Source organism: Macaca nemestrina, chromosome 8 (genome assembly GCF_043159975.1).
Source record: "Macaca nemestrina isolate mMacNem1 chromosome 8, mMacNem.hap1, whole genome shotgun sequence".
Lineage (NCBI taxonomy): Eukaryota > Metazoa > Chordata > Mammalia > Primates > Cercopithecidae > Macaca > Macaca nemestrina.
Genome location: NC_092132.1, coordinates 77,241,808 through 77,266,848, shown reverse-complemented (window position 1 = coordinate 77,266,848; position 25,041 = coordinate 77,241,808). Strand labels below are relative to the sequence as shown.

Below are 25,041 nucleotides of genomic sequence, written 5' to 3'. Positions count from 1 at the left end.
TTCCCGGTAAGATATTTGACCATTCAAAAGGAGGAACCTAACTTAATTTTTAAAAACAAAGTAAGTTTGAGGAAAAATTAAAGTGACTGCAAAAATATGCATTTGGGTTACACTTACTCGTCGATTCAAACTTTTGTTTTTGATCTTAATCTTAGAGGAATTTGTGATGTCACTTATGGAAGTGGCTCTCATGATCTTTGCAATTTTCATTTCCTGGTCAGGATGAACCTGCTGTACCAGAAAGCTGAAGATCAAAGGGCAATTTGTTTTTTTGTGTATAAACAGGAGTTGCTGAAGCGGACTCCACGGAAACACAGTGACTATGCAGCAGTGATGGAAGCCCTCCAAGCCATGAAAGCTGTCTGTTCCAACATAAATGAGGCCAAGAGACAGATGGAGAAGTTAGAAGTTTTAGAGGAATGGCAGTCTCACATTGAAGGCTGGGAGGTACATTCACTTTGCTCGACAATCGCGCTTAAGATAGTTTAATGTTGCAGGCCTTGTGCAGAATTACTGGCGTTGGATGGAACCATAAATGGTCATTTTCTTAGATATTTCTTGAGGACTACAGTCAATTCTGAAAAGTGCTCACTTTCATCATTATTTTAAAGTGTCTTTAAGGTGGTGGTTAATTGACTTAACCTTGACCGAAGAAGTTTGTGATGGAGCCAATAGATACTATGTGGGCTATAAGCTTTAATATTTTAGCATTTATGCATCGTGATGATTCTGTTCCTCTCTTAACTTTGGCCATAAGTACATAGCCTGAATCCTGGGAGAGTGAAGAAGGGACGGAAAGTTCAGTAGGTGTGCTGTGATATTACTTTCAGTCTCTAAATTACGTGTTCACTTAACCTCTTTGTTTTGATTTCTTCATTTATAAACTGAAGGAATTGGCTATGATCTTATTTTTAAGGTTTATTCAAGATGAAAAATGTTATGACTTCCTGAGTCATTAAGGAAATTTTTTTATGCCAAAAAGAAGAGTATAGTTCAAAATCTGTAAAATATTTTCAGCTAATGGTAACTTTGATTCCCAGTTATTTCATGGGGTTGGAGTCCTATGTTACTTTACTACTATGCAAAGAATGAACTCAAATTCTGTCATTACGTTGCCTTAATTTAAATGAGTATAAGCTTTGGACTAGGTCAAATTTTTTCTTGTTATAAAGTAAGCAATTAAGATAACTTTTAAGTGTAGGAAAGATTGAAAATGCTCCTAGCCAAATACTGTTATCACATAAAACTAAGTGGATTGCTTTATCTTTAAGGCTTTAGATGAATTTGTTTCTTAACCTTTGATATGTTAATTTTCATTTGGACCTAAAATTATGTCCACCCAGATATGCAAAGAAACCTCAAACATTGACCTTAAGGAATTCTCCCGTTTGTCCCTTCTCTCCTATGAATCTTTTAAAATGCTAACTGGGGTTGACCTAGCTGCTTCTTTGTCTAACTCTTTCCATTTCAAGTGTCCAGAGTGCCCTCACATTCAGCATGAATGCTGCCTCTTTCAGGCGGCTAAAATGGTTGTGTGTTTTACAGTTAATTCATGATGATTATTTCTTTCCTGGGGAGCTGTTGTCCTGCTGTGATGAGAAAAATGGACTCCAGTTTGCTTTTGGAGTTCTGTTGTCACTCAAACACTGGAAGAAAAGTGGAACTTGCTTTAAATTGCAGAATTTGTCAATGAAATGTGCCAGGCCTTTTACTAAAACAAAAACTTCAGAGACTTTTTTCGGCACTCTAAGGAAATGGAATCTGTCATAATTTTGTTTCATCCTGGTGTATATCCTAAAAATTGAGTGTACTGTAGAAATGAGAGATTCCTTAAAAGTTATTGATACTGTTTACACAGTATACACCAGTTACTCAAAGGAAGAATGAATGTAGGTGGAACTATATCACATGTAGCCCACAACCGACTTCACCAGCTTTTGTGGTTTTACGACATTCTGAGAGCAAGAGAAAATGGGACACTGAGACAGGGAAAACTGGATGGAGTTAAGGAATTCTGTTGTGTATTCAGAGAAATTAGAGAAGAATGTTGCCACTTGTTAGGTATAAGAACTTGGGTAAGTTAAATAGTCCTTGTTTTTAAATTCTACAGTCAGTTCCAGGAGGCACAAAGGAGATAATATGAAAGTTGGGTTCCAAGAAAGTGATTCCAAGAAGAAGTGGCAACATAAATTCTACTTGAGTAGGATTTGACAATGATTGCGAAAGACGGCCATACAGAGATTGGGAGTTTTGGGACTTTGAGGGAGTGCAGCTTGGAGCAGGGCCCAGTCAGTGGGTTTGGCAATTTGTGATAAGAGCTCCATTGCCTGTCCCAGTCCACCACCCCATCGAGGGGGGCAACTTGATTTTCAGGCCTGGTCCCTTCTGGGGAGTTTAGGAGAAATTGCTAGTCTCATAGGACTCTCTGTAAGGACATAGAGTCACACAGGCTGAATTCAGGCCCTGGGAGGAAGCTGTAATGAGTTAAGAGCTGTCTTTGACTTGCTAATGGGGATCCTTGCTCAGCCTGCGGAAGCCTTGTGTATCTGTGGAGAGGCTACCTTAGGATTAGGACGTGGAGAAGTTCAGATGTAGTGTGGCATGACAGTTACAGAATGCAGAGTTCCCTGACGAGTTTTTGAGGTTAGGAGTCTTGGGCTCATGCTAGGAAACACCTTCTCCAGCTCCTTCCATAGGCTCCTGCAGACCACGTTCAGGGCCTCCTTAGGGAGGACACTGTTCGTTCAGTAACTAAAATTCTATTTGATGGAATCCAAGTCTGATATACCATGAATTTGCATTATTTCTATTATAGGTGTATTATTCTGTCATTTAATTATCACTGTTAATCAAATGAAAGCTTTCGTTTTAAACAATAACATCTCTTAGGCACAATGTTCCTATCTAGTATTTTGTGTTACTAAATTATTTACATTCCCGAATGTTGAATTTAGGTAAAGAAGCAATTGAAATTTATTGTTTGCAAAACATATGACAGTGAGAAAAGCATGGCTTTTGAGCAGAGTCAGTTTTTAGTCTGGACTCTAACCCTTTGTTTGGGGGTGATATATAATTCCTCTCCTATATGGAGTGTGGATTATTGCAGAAGTCAAATGAAATAAGTAAAAGTGCTTTGAATACTGTAAGATGTTATGCAAATATGAGGTAGTATTTTAAAGCTTTAAACAGTTCCCCTCATTTGTCTAATATATGCATCTATCTACTGAAGGTATTACAGTACTTAGGGTTATATGGTTGTAAGCAACAGAAACTAAAAGAAAAATTAATTTAAAAGATTGGGTAGCTTGCAGAGTCAACACAAAAGCTACAGCGTCAGACCTGAGAAGGGTGTCTAGGCGGCTGAAACTGTTTGACAGTCTCATCCATGCCCTAGCTAAAATGAATAGGCTGTAATAATTTTTTCCATCTTTATATGACTACACTCAAGACTGAAGATCAAAATCCAAGATTCAAGTAATCTTGCTTGGGTGAATTTGCTAGGGGAAGGGCAGAGGAACTTGACTGCCAGCCCTCCAATTTCTTTTTGGGGAAATAACTGATTCTCCATTGTATGCGTTATAATCACATACAGTGCGTTATAATCATCTCCACAGTTGGCTGAGATGCTATACTCTTCATTGAATAGATTTAAAAAATGAAGACTATTTCGCTTACCCGAGTTCTTATAACTAATAGGTGACAACATTTAGATCTGAAAATAGGCAGCTTGACTCTAAAGCTTATATTCCTTACCATGTGCTATTATATCCACTCAGATACAAATTTGGCAAATGCTTTGGATTAAGTTTGTTTTCCTGCTTGTCTTTTAAAAGTAAGTTGATTATCAAAATTAGGTTTTTGTCAGCGTTTATGTAGTAACTGCCATTACAGAAAATCTATAGTGTATGTTTTATTTGTTCATTTTTGAAGTTATGCCTTTTGTTAGTATAATTTATTATATCTCAGTCATAGAAGTTATGCAACATTCAGAACATTCTGCAAGATAGTCTACTGAAGGTAATTGTGGGCGATGATTAATATGCCCTGGAAGGGAAGTTTATTAGCTGTTTAATCAGAGTCACTGATTCATTTCATAGAACAGGACCATTCTCTGTCTGTGTGTTGGTTGATTGATTATGTTGTAATGATAACTGTAGCCTTTGGAGCTATACTGAAGTATTTTGACAAGGGAGTATCAATAAACATTACGTTGTCAGTAATTCAGCTTTAAGTCCTTGATATGCCTGTTTGGAATTGATCTCTCAAATCTGGAAAACAGTATTATGATAAAAGATAAGAGAAGGAATTATTAATATATGAAGGTGTTGGGATAAATGAGATTCAAGATAAATATTGTGTTTTAGAAAGTAAAGAGACACAGAAAGAAATTGGACATTTCTTTATTACCTTTTTACATGGAAAAATACAGTGTTACAGGACCATTTAAAAATTACTTCTTGTTGGTTTTGGAATCTGTTTGCTGCTTCCATTTGATTGAGTTTGTGCCTGACAGTGTATTGACTTCAGGTCATGTTTCTTGTTATTTCATGGATGTGAGTCTTCCAGAGCTTAGTGCTGGTACTTGTTTCTTTTTGTCCTCTGTACGAGGTGATTTGGCAGATACAAATTCATCTTCTACCTTGAGATAGAATTGATTTATATATAGTCTTTGTTATTTGAGGATAAGTGGTTCTGGAAAAAGACGACTGAAAATGAATCCAGGTTAAAAGAGGCACAAAATTTCAATGAAGTGTAAGGGGGGAGGGTTTGATGGGACTTTATCTTAGTAAAATGAAAATTTATATTATTTGTTTTATATGTCACAGAAATCAGGTTATAATTTTAGTTAATAGTTTTAACCTCAAAAAGAGCAAATCAAATGCTGAGTCTTTTTTGGGGTGTGTCAATCATTTTATGATAAGACAATATAATATTCTTTATGTTTGTTTTCACAGTATTTTTTTAAAGATTTATCTTTGTAAGAATGTTCAAATGCTTCATCAATGTTTTTAAGAGACTCCTTTGATATCAGAACTGTTCTCTTATGAAGCACATTCTAGTTGTCGGTCTTGTCAATTTTCTTTTCTTCCACTGTGAATGGATCTAGCTCTGTTAGATCTTTGTCTGCTGATGCATTGTATACGAGTGGGGACATTTCAAGGCCTCCTGTCATCTTTCATCTTTTCCAAGATTGTAGTTTCTCTCCGCAGTCAGTTCATACATATCTGTGGTTAAACAGTTCTTAATGATTTTTGCCGGCCATTATCCTAGAGATAATGCACAAATTTAAGTCATGGGAAATCAAAGGCACAGTGGGCATGCTTTAGAGTTTCAAAGATAAATGCAGGATAAAGGAAAATGCTGTGAGCTGCTGTGTTAGGATGATATTTTTAGACAAATCTGCACATTTTGACATAGAATCCTTTAGTACATTAACAATTCTCAGGGAATTATTTAATTACTCAAGGAAGATATTTCATGCCATGATGGTAGATTACTGTGGTAGAAGATGGTGAAAGGTGATATTGCACTAATTCTTGAAGCCTGCTTTAAGTGTTAAAGGTACATCATCTCAGTGACAGAAACATCTCAGTCAGATTCAGTAAAACACAATCTGACCGAAGTTATATGTATATTGTGAGATACACTTTGCGGCATAACCATGAATTCTAGAAGCTATCAATGGTTGTGCTTGTCCTTATTTACTAAAAATGTGATTAGTAATTGACTAAACTGATGATTTGGGTTGCTTATGTAAAGAAATGTTGACCTTAAAGAGGTCAGTCAATCTTACTCTGTTTTTTGATCAGGAATGAGGAACTGATGGGGACTTTTAGTAATGCCTTAGATAGAATAGGTCTGTATATTAGCAAGGGGCTTGAGAGTTTCTTGTATCAATATGGACGGGTGATTCAAAAAGTCAAACTAACGTACAGCATGGAGGAAAAAGACCTAGAGGTTTGATTGATTGTAGCATCACTTTGAATCAGTTGTAAGATAACAATGTCATTATAGTTAGTTCAATTTTATATAAAATACTCCTTACATTTATTAAGAAAGATAATTATCAACAAGTCAGGAAATGCTTTGTTAAGAATGCACCTACTAATATCTGCATATGTTAATTTGAGGTACTCGGGAGATTTATTTAATGTGAAAATTAAGATGATATCTGCAGTAACCCTTTCATAATGTAACAGCTTATCATCTAGGGTTGGCCTATACGGGTCATCATAAGAAATGGTCTAAGGGAGAGCTATTCTGTACACTTTGTGAAATTGCTGTAAATTAAAACCACTTTGCTTAATGAACACATGATAAAGTACATGAAATTTTGTAACTTTTTTTTTTGCCAAATCTTCACTTGTATATCCACTTTCAGGATGAAAAGAAATAATAAAGGAACAGCCGGGTGTGGTGGCTTATGCCTGTAATCCCAGCACTTTGGGAGGCCGAGGCGGGCAGATCACCTGAGGTCGGGAGTTCGAGACCCACCTGACCAACATGGAGAAACCCTGTCTCTACTAAAAATACAGCATTAACCGGGCATGGTGGTGTGCCTGTAATCCTGGCTACTTGGGAGGCTGAGGCAGGAGAATTGCTTGAACCCAGGAGGCAGAGGTTGCGGTGAGCTGAGATTGCACCATTGCACTCCAGCCTGGGCAACAAGAGTGAAACTCTGTCTCAAAAAAAAAAAAAAGAAATAATAAAGGAAAATGTCTAAAATTTGCAATATAAAGATAATCAAATTAATATTTAAAAACTCTCTTAATTAATTCCCCATTTTGAAAGTTTGATTTGTCATTGTAGGAGTTAGTTGTTATTTTAATTTAAATTTTTATAATTAACCAGAGAAACTATTTTCAGTGATTATTGTGGAAATATGAAATTTAAAATTAATGTTCTAAATTTTAAATATGAAACATTAAAAATAGAAACATTGAGTTACACAAAAATTAGAAATTTACTCCCGATTTAAAGAATCTTGATATAGTTGAAACTTAGTCTCTTGCAGAGCACATATATAGATCTTTATGGAAAATGTCCTTTTTCTTTTTTTTTTGGTCCAACTCAGTGCATTGGTTATGATAGATTAGGTTGTAGGAACAAATAGACTATAATATTTATAATGGCTCGAAATAGACATTTCTGTGCATCTCCCACCACAGTCCGATGCTCATGTCCAACTCAGGGGGCAGCTTTCCTCTGTTGATGATTCAGGGGGCCAGGCTCCTTCCATCTTGTGGCTCCTCTTCACTTCTAGTGGCCAGTGCTTGTGTTAAGAATTGCTTTTGTCACTAGTCGTGTAATCTTGATGGGCATGCTATAAACACTTATTTAGTTAGCTAATGTGCCTTTGCCAACTTCTAATAAATAGGGTGAAAGGCTCTGTGGAAAGTTGCTCCCTTTAAATATTTTTTTCTCTTTTTATTTCTTTTCTCCATCCTAGGGGTGGATATATAAATTGAGACCTGCTAAACATGTAGACAATTTCATGTACTTTGTGCCTATGGAGCCCCTTTTTCCCACATACTGGGGAAAAAGAGGAAAAAAAGACAGATAAATTCTAATTGTTAACATTATGAATTAATTTGAAGTCATCTCCTTTCAACATGACATAGGTGACATGTAGTCTATATGCTTGTGTATGTACACAACCTGGAAGGAGACACAGAAGGAGACTGATCGGGGGAAACGAAGGGGTTAGGGGCTCTCCAATCAGTATATAACTCTCTCTACTGTTTGTTTGCACTTTAGCCTGTGCATAGATTGCTTCTTAAAATAAAAATAACTATAATTGTAAGTAGAAAAATAATTATATACAGAAGTGTCAACCAAATAAGCAGACATTAATTGCATTTCTCCTGACTTAGGGGTCCAACATCACTGACACCTGCACTGAAATGCTAATGTGTGGAGTCTTACTGAAAATTTCTTCTGGAAATATTCAAGAACGGGTGTTTTTTCTTTTTGATAACCTTTTGGTGTACTGCAAAAGAAAACACAGGTAAGATCCTAAGCAGGTCACACTTCAGAAGTGGTCACAGTTTCTACCTTTCCCTCTGGGGGTCATCCAGCTCAGTTTCTACCTTTCTCTCTGTGCTTCCCAGAACCCATCGTCCATCAGTGCCTTTCTTCACATTTGTTCAGTCTGCTCTCTGATTGTTCGCTTCACCTTCTTGTAAAATCTAACTGAAATGTCACTGTCATCTGATGATGCTGGGTCCTCAGAGCCCTCTTGAGGAGAGGTGCAGTTTGTTTCTATCCCACATATCTCACGCCCTGGAGGAGTGGCTGGTGTGTCTTCCTTGCTTCCTAATCCTGTTTCCCAATCATTTCCCCCTCTTCCTTCAATAATCTCAGCACATGTGAAGTTCATGCCATGAGTCTTTCCTCTCCACTACCTTTCCCTCATCTCCCCTTTATAGAACACGTAATATCTCACTGTCACACATGAATTTAGTGATTTCTCTAGCTCTTGCATCATTTTCTTTCTAACCTACTCCTGTTGCCATTTTGGAGGTGTTCAAAACTCACGTGGATGATCTATCCAGAATTTGGGACCTGAAAGCCCACTGTCTCTTCGCCTGCAATGAGCCTTTCTGCCATTACACCTGAGTCTCCTGTCCTAGGGCCATACTTTTACCTTGTCAATACCAACAGTCATAAAATTGAAATCTTCATTTCAGGCATTCTACTCTGAATATCATCCCCCATCCTCCTAGCTCTCTTCCTCTGGTATTGTCACTTCAGCTCTTCTGACTCCAAACATTGCCGAAGATCTCCTATCTCAAATTTTAAAAGTCCTTTATCTTGTGTCGCACTGTCACCCTTCACAGCAGACTTCCTTGCAGGAGTTTTATGTTGTCACTTTTTCTGCTCTCTCACTTGTTATTTGGCATGAGCAACATTCAGCAAAGTCTTTGCTCACTCTCCTCCACTGAGCTACTCCCATCAGAATCACCGTAAGAAGCACTGCTGTGCTTCTTATTCCAGTGGTCACTTTTCTGCTCTTTAAGGTTTTGCTTGTTTTTGTAGCAGCATGTCGCTTAGCTGAGCAATCCTACCTTCCCAAAGCACTCTCTTCTCTTTAATGTTATTATATCCCACTCTCTTGGCTGGATATTGGAGTGCTGTGGGGCTCTGCATTTGACTCCTTTTCCCTCTTCATATTCATAGACTTTTCCCAGCTGATTTTATCCATTCCCATCACTCATGTCCCACATCTGTGTCAGTTGCTCTCAAATCTCTTAGCCCAGCAATCTCAACTGCTACAGCCTGCCTGTTGTGATGGCCACGAGGAGTCTCAACCACAACATGGAAGAAATGGGATTCTGGATTCCCCTTCCTAAAGTTACTCCTCTCCTAGCTTTCCCTCTCTATTGTTTTCTCAATTCCAAAAATTATGAGTTAGCCTTGGTTCCTGTTTTTCCCTCAACATTCCACATCCAATCCATTAGAAAATCTTCCTGCATCTGCATTGAAAACATACAAACATCTCTCCACATCTTTCCATCATCATTACTACTATGCTCCAGGCCACCAGGATCCCCCTTTGGTGACAACAGTTGTCTCCTAACTGACCCACCATATCTTTCCTTACGCATCCACAATTTGTGCTCTCCACAGAAACCAGAGCACCTTTTATAAAACAAATCAGATCATGTTGTCACCATGCTCAAAGCCCTCATTGGCTTCCTAGAATAAAGTTCTTTTTTTGTTGTTTGTTTTGTTTGACAGGGTCTTGCTCTGTTGCCCAGGCAGGATAGAGTACAATGGTATGTTCATAGCTCTGTACAACCTTGAACTTCTGGGCTCAAGCAGTTTTCCTGCCTCAGGCTCCCAAGTAATTGGCACTATAGGCACATACCACCACACCCAGCTAATTTTGTTTTTCAGTAGAGACAAGGTCTCACTGTGTTTCCCAGGCTGGTCTCGAACTGCTGGCCACAACAATCCTCCCATCTCAGCCTCCCAAAGTGCTGGGACTACAGGCATAAGTTACCATGCTTGGCCTCACCTAGACTCAAATTCACACTCCTTACCCTAGTTTACAAAATTCTGCCTGGTCCAGCTCCTGCCTGTCTCTCACATCATCACGTCCCATTTGTCCAAACACAATACCTCACTCCTTCCTTTAGCCTTCTCTTTCTCCCATTCCTTGATTATGCCACATGTGCTCGCTTATTAGGGCCTTTGTACTGGCTGTTTCCTTTCCCAGTGTGCCCTGTCCTTTGAGTTTTCATGGCCAGATTCTTTGTGGCTTTCAGATCTCACTTAAAAATCACTCCCTCTGAAGTGTCTTCCCTGACCATCCCATCTAATGTGGCCTCCCAGTCACTATCAATATCGGGAAAGTACTTGTCACTTGCTATTTCCTTCATTATTAGTTTGTTTACTTCCTGCCACCTTTACTAGATTAGACTGTAAGGTCCATGAGAACAGGGGCCTTATTGCTCCTTCAATGCAATTTCTCTGGAAATTGGAGCAGACCTGTGATAGACAGCTGAGAAACACAGAATCAATGAATGAGTGAATGAAACTCAAACTAGTCCCCTGTAGAGCTTAGCCATCATTAATGTAAATAATTTGTGTATTAAAGTTATTGATATAATGCTATTTGTTTTAAAGCATGAATACACTTTTTTCTTGAGAATGTTCTTTATGGGATGTTTTCTTAAACTCTTGGGAAAATTTTTTTGCATGTTGGTTAAGCAAAACAGTAGAGTGACATTTAATTGAAAAGTTTCCTGAGCCTTTATTTTCTTCACCCTAACCAAATATAGGACACATTTGTTTTAGTGAAATGGTACCAATAGGTTCATTCAATTTAAAGGTAAAGCAGTAGTTGAAAGTACAGGATTTTAAATGACTATTTATTCCAGGTTCAGAATTTAGAAAACTATAGTCAAATATTTTCTGGTAGAGTGAGAATTAGAGACACAAAACCGACTGATCTGTAAGACAGACTTAAGGGAGAGTTATTCTTCATCTCTGATAATGAGTCTTCTTAAATCAGTCATCAAGATGCCCAGAGCAAGTTAGCAAACATTTGGTAGCTATGATGATGATATATGGTAGTTCTGCCATGTGAGTTTTAGTATTAGAATTCCCTAGTAAGAGACATTAATTCAAAAACGCAATTAGATAAGCTGAGAAAATGTAGGAATACAACATGTATCTTTATGAGAGGGAACAGACTAGGATTAGAGCCCCAAAATAATTAAATTGTTGACATCTCTATTCTGATGAGTTTTTTAAAATTCCTTTTTACCAATGTGAAAATGAATCTTTTATTATGTTCTTCTAAGTTCTCTGTGTTTGATAGCAAGATTGAGATTGATAGAAATTGACTTTTGGAAGATGTAGAAGAGGCTGTTATTTTACTTGTGTGTTACGCATTAAGAAACTGTAATGTGAATCAAGGTGTTTTAGTGCAATTCTCCGTTTGAGAATGAAATCGTTTTTCATTAAAATTGATCCCATCTTTATCTATGCCTGCTATCAAGACCCAAATCTTTTATGAAATTAACATTAGTGGACAAATCATGATATTATGTGGTCTTATGACTGGAATTGCTAAGTACATTAAACACGGGAAAAGTTTAACAAATTAAAATCCTGCTATTTAGCAAATGCACTTAATGAATGTATTATGTGGACCAAATACATAGTGGTTAGAAATGGAAATAACAAAATAGTTCATCATGTCCATTCCCTTCCAGGACTGGAGAACCTGTTTGAACAAACCATCTGTTCCCTTCACTTAGAATGCTTCACTCCCTTATGAACTTTACCGCAGCATATACTTTCTAAGATGTAGGGATCTTTCAGAAAATATGAGTAAAGGGAACCTTTTACAAACTTCCATAATGTTGTAATTATATGAAGTAGGGACCTGATGAATTTAATTTTAGAATAGCAGAGTGCCAGATTAGGCATCCTTGCTCTGGATATTTCTAATATTATTAATCTCAGTAGAAACTAGTTTTAAAAAATTATGATATACTATTTGATATGTATAACATGATATTGCTTAGTTTGGCTTGTTTGTGAGTTTTAAAAGATAGTATCATAGTGGTTTTAGTTTTTTGCAATTTATAATTTGTATTCAGTATAGTTTCTAAAAATGTATATCCATTTTGTGTGTAGCAAAAATTTCTTCATGTTACCTGCTGCATAATATTTTATTAGTTAAAGGTATCACAATTTAATTATTCATCCTCTTATCAATGGGCTTTAGGGTTGTCCCCAGTTTTTCTGCTATTGTATACATTCTTGTATATGTGTCCTGGTGACCACTACAACACATAATTAGGAATTAAATAATAGAATCAAGACATTTAAATTTGCAATATTATAATATGCAGCATAATTATTTTCAAACTATAGGCTTTTCAGTCTTTAAACTTCAATAGAGCCATTTTCTGAAGAAATCAAAATCTGTTTGAGCTAAGAATTATAGAATTGATCAAACACTTACTGGAATTTTATACTGAGTCTTAATATCTGCAGCCCAAGAGAAATATACAAAGCCCATACAGAGTTCACAGTAAGATCATAAAAAATTGATATGTTGAAAATAGAACTAAGTGATGGATTCTTATATATAATCCATGATTATTTTGCCTGTGACTAAAACTGTTAAGGATATTAAGTCTTTTCAGTATGATTGGTTTTAAGTTAGTTTACCAACTTACAAGAAATTCTGTTTTTCAAAACACCATGATATTATTTTCCAGCTGGAAATAATACCTGCATATTAGTTACCTGTGTATTAGTCTGATCTGCATTCCCCTCTATAGTCAACCTCCTGTGAGGCCAATTTTCATAGCTACCTGGGATGAATTCCTAATTTAGAGCATCGATTTATGCCTATTAATGAAGAACATTTAGAGGTTATTTTCAAAATGAACGTGAGGAGTGCAAGGTGATGAAGGTCTGGGGACAAACTGTCCAGTCAGGCTAATTAATCGATTTGCTTAGTTTTCTTTAGTAGAGATGATGGACTACTAAGTTTTGATGAGGCTTGAAGACAGCTAAGTCAGGAATATGCAATTTTTTCCAAGGAAAGAGCCCGGAGAGTGTGATAGCATCTGGAGACACGTCCCTGTGCCCACCCTGTCCACACCGGGATAGGTATCTAACTGCACGGGAGAGGAAGAGGGGGCATTGCAGTTTGTGTACACCTACATCTTAACTTGTGCTACGTGTGTCTACATAACACAACACATTAATAATTATTTGACTATATTAAATTATTAGCCAGATTTTGTCACTGAGTCCAATTGAATAGTCTAGGTCAATGGAAATCTCTTGAGTGACTAGGTATTTTTTAATCTCCTTGAATCATTTCTTAGAATTTTTCCTGTTTTTAATGAAAGAAAAACATTGAAAAAATATTTTTTCCTGTGTGCTTAATGATTCAAATACAAACATATATAACTTCCTAATTCATTGTTAGAAATGGTCGTCTGTAAACTGGGTTTTTGACTTTGTGTTATATACTTTTTAAGATTAAAAGCTGGCACTAGATGTAATATATACATAGTTTTGAAATGTTTTGGGTGTTTTAGAAATAAATAAGGCCTTTTTGAAGGATTGCAAAGGTATTAAGAGACTTGTTCAACAAGTATACAGTGATTATATTGTAACACTATGATAGGAGAAATATTTTTATAGCTGGATATCACTGAGCTTAAGAACCTCCAGCACAGCCAATTCTTTGAAGACGGATCATAAGTACTAACTGGAAATTACCCACTAGTTACTGAAAAATGAGTCATGAAGGTGAAAGAAACTCAAATGAAATTTTAAAATGACCAGTTGTTAGTGTCTGTCAGAGTCTGACTGGGCACTGCTGATGTCTTATATTGAGCAAAACACATACTCACTCTCCCACCTGTATACTATCCTTAGCTTAAAACTTGAATTTATTTTTAAAAATTAATATGCAAGTTGCATACTTCATTAAAGCAACCAGTGCTATTATGAGAGGGAGGACAAATGTAAAGATCTCCAGGAGTCTAATGTTTGATATTGTCAATTGAACTGGTGTCTTTTTTCAAAGAATTGCTTAAAATATATTGTTTTGACATTGTTTTACATTGTTTAGTAACAAAGTCTTTCTGATTTAATTCCATCTTAAGACGATTGAAGAACAGCAAGGCATCTACAGATGGACATCGGTACCTTTTTCGTGGCCGGATCAACACGGAGGTGATGGAAGTGGAGAATGTGGATGATGGCACTGGTAAGTGATCTGTGGATTTTAAATAGGATGCCAATGGTAAGTAGTAAATTCCTTTGTAAGACAGATTTCTCACTTGGATAATTCACTTGCCGTGTATTAGAACTTAGAAATACTTTGTTAGGTAAAGTTGTTGGGTAGAGGAAAGAGAAAGGTGAGATAAGGGAGGGGAGGACTACTGTGAAAGTAGAAAATTATATATAGCCAAAACACACTAACATGAAACATAGATACAGAGAAATAGCCGAGTAGTGTCCAATGGCATTCATGGGACTGGAACAGAGAGCACTGTGCAGAAAATAGTTAATAAATGAATTTTCTTTAGTTATGCTATTTTATAAGCATAAGAATGATGTTTTGTTCCTATAATATATTCGCTGTAGAATATAGCAAACTCTAGATTTGTCTTAGCTATGTAGTTGTTATTCATACAGACAGGTTGTCAATTTGCTTGTAAGCAAATTGTGGATGGAGGTGGTTTGTGTAATTTTAAATGCTTGTTTTAAATATCTTATTACTCAAAGGTAGTAACTTTTTGCTTTATAGATTTGAAAGTATGGGGTTTTATAAGCTAATTTATGAAATCATGATTAGTCACAAACATTAAGTAAAATAAAGTTAAAATAAATTATACTTTCCACTTGAAAAAAAAAGTCTCTAAAATAAATTCACTTAGTAAAGTGAATTCCATTTTCCCCCAATGATTTTAGTTAGAATTTTAAAAATATGCTTTTAGGAGAAAAGACAAGATGAAATGCAATATATTAACTGTTGCTAAATGTCTTTTGCTTTCATATAAATAAATACTTTGGTTATATTCTTTATACATATGGGATTGGGACACAGATAAACTCCCTCCACCTCTCACATACTTTCATTGTCACTCTGGGGTCCCAGAGGGGAGAAGGATATTTATAATCTGTCAGAAGCACAGAATTTCAAATGCTCACCTGTAGGCAATTTCTCAATACTGTTGTTAGCATCTGAATAAATTGTCAAGTACTTACAATGATGAACTGTGATTGCTGTAGATAAGGGGAAAAAGGAATGCAATGAGCAAAACTCAGGTGGTGCCTGAGACTGAACACTCAGCTTCGGAGCCATGCTATTGTGCTCATCCAGTAGAGAGGTTCCTCAGTGGCTAACTGTGGGGTGGTGTGAAGTTGCCAGGCAGTTGGCACAGATAGATGTCCCAATTCAAATCCGTTTCTATGCCACAGACTGTAATGCAGTTGCAGATACTCCCATGCTAACATATGGGACCTAGTTGGCTATCTTTCCATAGCAGGATGTACACATTATTTTTTACAAGGTAGCAGTAATTTATTCCGTGCTTTCTAAGAAGACTATATAGTGACATTTAGAAAAGTTATCTGTCTAACATGCTAAGAGTTATCTTGCCTCTGTAACCTTAATGTTCAAGAGACTCCCCAAATGTCCAACTTTGAACCTGAGTTGGGAGGAAGTCAGATAGTAAAAGAAGAACACTACGAACTTCTACTCTGTTCTTTATTACACCTGATTACCCATAATGGGACCACCTCCCCACTGTTGCTTAGGCACTTCCTTTATTTTCTTCTACTCTTAGGCTTTCCCATGGGCATAGAGCCCCTGGCCTTATTTCCGGAGAGATTGAATATCCACCCCTTATGTCCCACTTTCTCCCTTCACCCCCTGGGATGTGAGTACCACTCCTTAGTGCCATCTGCATTGGTGGTCTGACTGAGTTGTGATAGTGATTACTATGATTACTGTGCTTTTGGGCAACTGGAGAACTAGATAAAGAGATGTAAGAGCCCAGGACCTTTGGAGGCATGGCCATAAAATGCTGTCTTCCAGTGTATCTGGGGCGGATGGTAAGAGAGTGAGATCCTGTGAAGGGTGACTTGAATTGCACAAATGGTCCTTGGATTCAATTCCACCAAAAAGTTCTGTTGATGCTAGTTAGATCCAGCCTACAGGTCCCCAGTTTCTGAGGGCAAAAGCATTGTGGAATACAGGGCCTAAGACCTTGTTGTGTTTGAATTAGAAGAAAGACACGACATTGCAGGATATTTAGTTGTCATGTTAGTTGTCCGATGGAACCTCTTGACACAAATTCGCAGGCTTGATTTTCTTTAAAATAAGATGAAAACATTTATTAGACTTTGTATTATTCAACTGGGGCTTTCCTCCTCTTTACTTTTTCTTCAATATATATAAGCAACATGTAGCAGGAATTTGGCTGTACCTGGTGGCTACAAGGTCACTTAAATAATTTTCAGGCTGCAACTGGATACCATACCCTAGTTTCCTGCAAGGAAAATTTAGTTTTCTCATGGATATATCCACTAGGTTTCTGGGGGGTCTCAGACCTGGAAATTGAATAATAGAAATTTTGAAGAGGAATAGGATCTTAATGATCAATTAATGTACCCCATTAACATTTCAGATAATAGAAATGAGGCCAGGTTTAAGAACTAACTGCCCATGTTTACCAAGCTGACTAGAACAGAGCTGGGGATAGAGTTAAGTTTGCTGGGTTTCCATGTACATGCTTTGTAACATAGAGAGGGACCAAGTGGAGAGCAGTGAGGGAACAAGGCATCAGCCTACAGAGATTGAGTTTGGTAGCACCCAGAAATGATCTGGGTGCTGCATGAACTTTCTCCCTTTGTTGTTTCTTTGGTCATTTCCAGCATAGAATCTTCATTTCTTTTTTGATGAGCTCAGGTTTTAAGTCTGCTGTATTTTTTACTTTACGCATGAAGCTCTGACGCAGATGGATCTCAGCAGAGCTGATTAATGTCCTTACGCCAAGTACCCCCCATACTTGGCCCCTGGATAAGTTAAATGAGGGATAAACAGATGCTATCAGGCTTATCTGTCATTGCCAAAAGAAAAATACAAACACCTATACCATATTTAGTTATAAATAATAAAATGGATGAATTGATGTGTGTGTGTATATATATACACATATATATATACACACACACACACACACATATATATATATTTATTTTTTTTTTAAGCATGCTTAGAACTTTTTTTCCTTTTCTTAAATTGAGATGGGGTGGTGGTGAGGAGTCTCATTATCTTGCCCTGGCTGGACTTGAACTCATGATTCTCTCAACTCAGCCTCAGTAGCTGAGACTACAGGCATGCACCACTGTACCTAGCACTTAGAACTTGTGATGGAAAATGGAATGGAAAAGTTTTTCTTCCATTTGAATTATACAAATACTGAGTATTTTTGTATACTGTGTGTATAATAAAATAGTTTTCTAAGGAAGGAGCTCTATCAGATGACTAATTGCATTGATATAGCTCAAAACTTGCAGAAAAATTAATTGTACTTGGGATGAGACTAAAGTTTTCAGCCAACATGTAAACATCTTGAATCTTTTGATAAATAATATTATTGTAATTTTATTCATAATACTTAATGACTTAGTTTATATCATAGTTATATCTTAGTATAGAAAGAAATTTAAATGATAGTATAATGTGCAAAAGTGCAAAAATTTGTATATATATTTATTTAAGTCTTTCCATGTTATTCATTAATTCCTATATTCAAGGCAGATGTTGACCCTTGCATCTGTGGCCAAATTTCCATGCAACCGTTCTTCAGATTTCAACTCTCAGTGAATCTAAGTAATTCTTTGAAGATTCTTTCTGGGACTACTAGTTTGATCATGATGCTCTAAAGAAAATTCAGCTTAAAGGCAATAGTAGGAAAGCTATTGAACTTCCTGGAATTAATTTTCATGGTAATTTTTATAGTGCATGCCTGAAAAGCCATTCAGAAAGTAGTACCAGATCATTAGTATTCTCTCTGATGCACCAGTTTATTTCTATGGTTGGACAGAGGGTGAGAATGTTGACCTTTAGAAAATGTGGTCTGTAGTTCAGTGTTGGGCATACCATAGATTTCAATACATTCGTCAAATTTGAATTGGATAAGATGAAAATTTTTTATTCTTAAGGTGTTCTTTGAAAGTAAGTCAATTAAAACAATTTAGCTCTCCCTTTAGATATAAATACTTGAGACTATTTTAATATATTGAATACATTATTTTTATAAAATTAAATTGTGCTTATTAAAGAAACTTTGGAAACTGCAGAAAAATATAAAGGCAAAAAACATTAGATAATAATGTCATACGAAGACAAATACATAAGACTATATACAAAATATTTCCTGCAATTTTCCTTTTCATGCACAGATTTAAAAATACTTGAAAATGTGAACTTTATAATTTTGTATCCTTTTTTGCTTAAATCGAGTACCTGTGTTATCTTAATGATCATCATCTTTATCTTCATGCCTTATCACCAAAAATAGTATTTATTGTTGCATACCAGTCTACTGACTAGATAAACCAGTTACTTTCACAACTGTAGTATTGTTGCGTAAGCTGGATTAAATATGTTCTTAATTAAAAAGTAACAATGGCTTAACAAATGTTGAAAAGAATATAAGAATATAATAGTTTTTTAAAATACATTTTCAATGTTATTAATTTAACAGAATATATTTGGGAATTCAGAAAAGTCAAGGGATGAACTACTTTTTAGATTTTTAAAAGGAAAAGTCAATTAGAATCTTTTTTGTTTTTTTTTTTGCCCAAAATAATATCATATGCTATCTGGGATGCTGGAAATTTATTCAAAAATTTTTTCTCAATGTTAAATATTTATGAACAAATTACAAGTTTGAAAGTTTCCCTTAGAAATTTATGAATTCACAGTGTTGATCTCCAGGACAAGGATTGAATACATTATTTAGACATCAGTTTCTTGATGTTTTCGATAACATAGTCTGGCAATTTCTTCTTTTTCTTAACCTTTTTATAATACTTGGATATTTTCCATCTCATTGAAATGCAAATTTATTGAAAGAATACTGGCACGTCCACTGAGATTTATAGTGTATCAGTTTTGGAAAAATCCCATCTAATTATATGAAACTGTACTGAAATAAGAGCAAGGAATTTGCAAACTGTATAGCTTCAAGTAATTAGTGACTTGTTCAGGTCTGTCCCTTGGATTTTTCTGTTTTTGGAAGAAATCTGTGACTAAAGACTGTTGAATTTGGATATTCAACATTTAAGGAATGGCAGTTTAAAATCTATTCTTCCTATAAAATTAACATTTTAGATCCATTGAAGCTTGGAAATTCCTGCGTTTGCCATTTAATAAATTATTTATTCTTTCACTTAAATTTTTTAAACCAAATTCTGACTAAGTACAAAGCAATGCTGGACTTTTTAATGACTTTAGTGAGGGTGTTCTTTATGGATAAGTTTAATTTTTATTTTGAAGTATGAAGATATTGGACAATGTACTATGATTAAAATTGTGAAGCTATTTATATGTCTCTGTAGCTTTTGAAAAAAATGAGAAGCAATTGCTTATTTTGTATAACATTTGGTAATTTTGATGCTATTATGAAGTATGTATACTACATTTTGAGGCCTGTGGTGTGTATATTCAATTGTATATGTGTGTTAGTGTATGTGCATATATATGTTTAAAATTACTTATGATTTTTAAAATTGGTGTGATAGAAATTAGCTAGCATATAAACTTTAAAAAGGAACATTATTTCTTAACGTAAAATTATTTGACACAAGCTGTTCTTTTAAAATATTAGTGCAGCAATTAAGCTGTTATTTGTGACAGTGGATGTATTAGTCCATTCTTGCACTGCTATAACTGCCTGAGATTGTGTAATTTATAAAGAAAAGAGGATTAATTGGATGATGGTTCTGTGGGCTGTATAGTTCATGTGGCTGGGGAGGCCTCAGCGTACTTAAAATCATGGTGAGAAGTGAAGGGGAAACTGGCACGTCTTCCTGGCCGGAGCATGAGAGAGGGGCGGGGGAGGTTCTGTACACTTTTAAACAACCAGATCTCACGATAACTCACTCACTATCGTGAGAACAGCACCAAAGGGGAAATTCTTCCCCAGTATCCAATCTCCTCCCACCAGGCTTCAGCTCCAACTTTGGGGATTACAATTTGACATGAGATTTGCACAGGAACACAGACCCAAACCATATTAGTAGATTTTACAGTCAGCTAATGATCTTGGTTTCTGTACATTGAGACAGTAGCCACATGTGATCAATCACATGCTCACTTATCTGATTCCGAGTTGAATTATGTGCTTTCCAAAAGAAATGTGTATGCACAGGCTCAATTGGTCAGGCCAGGCTTCAATGGAGGAGATGGGTCCACTTTCAAGAGGAGTAAGAATCTGTGAGGCAGAGAGGAGTGTGGGGTAGCTTGATGAGAAACTCATCCTGGGAAATACATAAGTATTCACAGGACAACCAGGAAAGCAGCAGACGAGAAAAGCATGGTGGGAAGGCATTAGAACAGAGTGGAAAACAGAAGGAGTTAGACAGAGTTGAGTTAGTTTGGGAAGAATCTTTAAAGCAAAGTCTACATGTAGTTTTGACTTGATTCAGTGGTGAGACACCCAATGGGTGGCTTTTGAGCTAAGAAGTGGCCTGATGAAAAATATTTGAGGGAGGGCCAGCAGGGTGTGTAGAGGCCAGTGACCAGACTCACTCCAGGAAAGAAAGGAAGGAAAACCCCCTGTTATAGAGATGGCTGGCCCTGGGGTACACCTGTGTGGTGTCAGGAGCATGACCCAGATGATTTTGGCATGTGAACCTGTGTTCCCTGTGCTCTGTGGGAGGGCTACACTGTGTTCATTTTGGAGTGAGTCCAGTGTTTATGACTGTAGGCTGCATTTGGCTACTGTGGTTTTCTTTATCTAGAGTAATGGTTAAAGGTGTAGTAACCTGAGTGGCCATGTGAGATCTTTTAAGCTGCAGGTGCCAGGTTCACTTAGCTAATCATAGCCTGACTTAATAGAGAGAAGACAGCCTGAAAAAAAGCTTGGGCTTGTTTGTGATTCTGGTCTTGTTAGGTCACAAGTGATTAGGGTTGGGGGACAGTTCTAAACTTGTAGAATTTGAGAATTTCTGAATTTTTTCCCACCAGTTTATCATAATTTCTCGGCTGGTTATTTTTATAGATATTAAGGAGGAATTGCACTGTAATTATGAAGTAATATTCTTATTTTCCTACTAATGCTCATGAATACTTATCTGACATGAATTATGAAGTTCTCTTACTTTGTGTAGGATCGGAACATGAATTAAACACACGAAGGTAACAATAGTACAAAAAATCTTTTTAAAAATTGCTTGTAATTTTTTGGGAGGGAAGGATCTGCCAGTTTAAATCTCTATATTATCAGAAGTCATTACTGATTATTCACGTATTATGGCACCTATAGAAAATACAGACTAATGTCTAATATCATCCTATTTTGACTCAAAAGTAATCTGGAACCTTTAAATACTCCACAACTGAACAGCATCATTTGATAATGGATTTGTGGTATTATTAGTCTGACCTCATATAATGTGTAGTGATTTTGGAGCTAGTGAAAAAGACTATGGGAACCAGATTTTGGGAGAATGAGTGCCAAGCACATTTGTTTCTACTCAAAAGCTTCATAAAATAGATCATCTGAGAAGAAAAGAACAAAACAAGAAAAGTACCACAAAGTCATTTTCTAAACCACCTTTAACTTTGTTATGGCTTACCTCCTCAACACTGGCCTTTGCTGCTGAATGACTTTCAGGAGAGACACATGAAAAGGGTCACTTTAATTGGTACAGGTGCTGACTCAGGCCTCTGTCATAGGTTTTTCCATCTTGGAATCTTTGCTTTGCAGGGACTGTCGTGCCAGTAAAGGTCGTTTGCAAGTTATGTCACTATTCTCTACCTGCTGTTAGACAGAGAACTACTGTATAGAGTTTGCTGTTGACATTTTCAAACCCAGCATGACAGTTTATCCAAAATTGTGGTGAGGTATCAAAAAAGACAATTAAATGTAAATTTATCTTCAAAAATTTTTCCATAAGTTTCTATTTATGTTACATAAATGTAATGAAATGGGTTTAAAGAGTGTATGTCTCGACCATGTACAGTGATAATGCTTTGGCATTTGTATGTTTCCATGTATTGCAGTTTTAGGTAATTACACTCTTAGTGTGTTCCATTGGCCAATCCTTAGTGTGCAGTTCATTAAATAATAGAAAATTGTTCCGTGGGACATAAATTGTCTCTGAAACCTAGAATGCTATTTCAAAAAAATATTAGAAAGATAAAATAAATAGACATCTTGAATGTTTGAGAAGAAAATACCTTGCATGTTATTCTTTTATTACTTTAGAAACTTTGACAATATTTTTTAGCATGGAGCATATAAGTGCTAATTAGTTTGTAGTGTTTAGTTTCATGTAATGTATTAACACTGCGAGCTAGAAATGTTCCATTATTAAGCACTGACTGCCTGCAATATAAATGCATTCTTAAAATTTTTAAATGTGTACGTTTTTCAAAATGCATATATAAAGCAAAGATATGTTGAACAATTCATTGGTTTTGGAACTTTTATGTATTGAATGATAGTGTTGATATAATAATATTGCGTATTACATTTTATTCATTTGCCTTTACCCATTAATTTACAGCTGATTTCCATAGCAGTGGACACATTGTTGTTAATGGATGGAAGATACATAACACAGCAAAAAATAAATGGTTTGTTTGTATGGCAAAAACACCTGAAGAGAAGCATGAATGGTTTGAAGCTATTTTGAAAGAAAGAGAACGGCGGAAAGGTGGGTGTATGAATTGGGCACTATTATACTTAGCGAAGATTCTAACTTAGCATAGGAGTAGATAATGGGAAATCATGCGAAAGTAGAAAGGTATATGATGGTTGCTTGTTGGGCTGGTGCAAAAATTATTGCGGTTTTGACATTGAAAGCAATTACTTCTGCACCAACCTAATACTATGTGACGTGAGCCTCATACTTATTTGATAAAAGATTTATTTGATACTTACAAAATTGTTATGTAATACTTATATAGTTAGCAAAATAATTATGTTATGGCTGGTAGTGTCTTTTAAATAGTTTTTTAAAATGGAAAATTTGTTCAATTTTCTTTTCATTTTATTCTTGGTATTTCTAAAGCAGCATTACCAAATTTTTCTTTAAGTGACAAGCTTCAGTAACATAATGCAGTGTTGTAAAGCTTCCAATTGTTCTCTGTATACTTAACAGAACATTAAAATTTCTTAGACCTAATATGTTAGATTCCTAATTATAGATTAAAGCACTCTGGATTTATACAAACTTTTAAAAATTGTTAGGTCTATGAATATAATACAATGTAACCCAATTAGTTGTTTGTTCATATGAGGAGGCCTATCTCGAATTTGTGTTATGCTTTTAGAAAAATTTACAAAAGGAATTTGGCCTGGCTATATTTACCAGTGTGAAGTTTATCTGCAAAAAGGCATATTTCTATAATTCAGCTCAGAAATAGAAATGCTTGTATTTCTACTAATTAACAACTGATTTCTTAATTAAGAAGCATGACATTGTTGATTACTTCTGGAGACCCAAGAATAAAACACCTCATTTGTAATGAAATTTCAGAACACAAAGAACTCTTTCTTCCGTCTTCAGATGTTTTCCCCTGAAGAATATGCAAGGTTGCTACCTTGATTGAAATATTCATGGTACATACTTGTAGAATTTCCAAAGCGTTTTCAAATACTCCTTTGGTTGATCCTGGATGAAGAACCAGATAGAAAATTTTAAAACAAAGTTTATGAATATGTGACTGACTAAGTTTTATTGAACGTAGCAGTGAATTCAAATAGCAAACAAATAGTTAAAAGGTGAATCAAGCTTTCAATCAAGTTGAACCTTTTTTGTTTTTTTAAGCGTGACTATGATTCACCCAATACAAAAAATAAATAAATAAAAATAAAACCCCCCAAACAAGTGAAAAAGCACATTCTCTAAAACTGCTTATGATCTTTATCTTTATATTTATCTTTATTAGACTCCATTCTTAAGGTATTATTTTTGAATAAAGACAGATGTTAATGGCTCCAGCGTTGTCAAAAATAAAGGTCTGGTAGGAAATTTTGCAGCTAGATGACTAAAAATAATACAAGTATTTCTCCTTCTTCTGCAACAGCTCCTCATCAGTCCTGATTAAGTGCCATGTTCCTAGGATTTTAGCTTGGCACTGTTTTTCTCTAACTAGATTCCTCGTCTTGGTTATCTGTTCCCATCAGATTAACTTCCACTTATACACTGCCGATTTGTTAAACTTTATGTCCAGCCTTGCCCTCTCCCCTGGGCATGCTCATGTTTTCACCTGAGTCCTGGACTCCCACCTGAATGTCCACACTACGCATACCCAGTCCTCCCCTGGGCATGCTCATGTTTTCACCTGAGTCCTGGACTCCCACCTGAATGTCTACACTACGCATACTCGGTACCCACCGAACTCCTGGTTACTTGGATGCCTTTGCCCAATATGCCTCCCTGCATCCATTCAGTCACTCTTGTCAGAAGCCCGGAAGGCATCTGATTTCTTCTCTTTATTCCATGCCCACATTTAACCAATATCTTATCAATAGCGCCTCCTAACTATTTCTCAACTTCATCCTCTTTGCCCTATGGCCCCTACCCTTATTCGCAGTGAGTTGAACTTCCTTGAACTTTTGAGGTTTCTCCTAACAGTGTCCCTCTTTTAAAATATTTCCCTCTTCAGTTTGTTCCCCATACTGTCCTCTGAGCTTTGTTTCCAAAGCAACACAACTTTCTTTCCCGCACTACCCTACCTTGCTCCTCCCACTGGTTAAAACACTTAGCTGCGTGCCCAATACCTAAGGAATGAAACAAATTGAA

General features: G+C 36.1%; 1 protein-coding gene across 2 annotated transcripts in view; it reads left to right on the top strand.

Moving 5' to 3' along the window:
- LOC105482163 (phosphatidylinositol-3,4,5-trisphosphate dependent Rac exchange factor 2) overlaps positions 1–25,041 on the top strand; it is a 282,501-nt gene that overhangs the window by 72,529 nt on the left and 184,931 nt on the right. For both annotated transcript variants that reach the window (XM_011742123.3, XM_011742125.3), the window contains exons 6-9: positions 286–447; positions 7,875–8,008; positions 14,151–14,254; positions 22,798–22,947. In XM_011742123.3, coding sequence (XP_011740425.2) covers positions 286–447; positions 7,875–8,008; positions 14,151–14,254; positions 22,798–22,947 — 550 coding nt within the window. The remainder of the gene's footprint in view (positions 1–285; positions 448–7,874; positions 8,009–14,150; positions 14,255–22,797; positions 22,948–25,041) is intronic.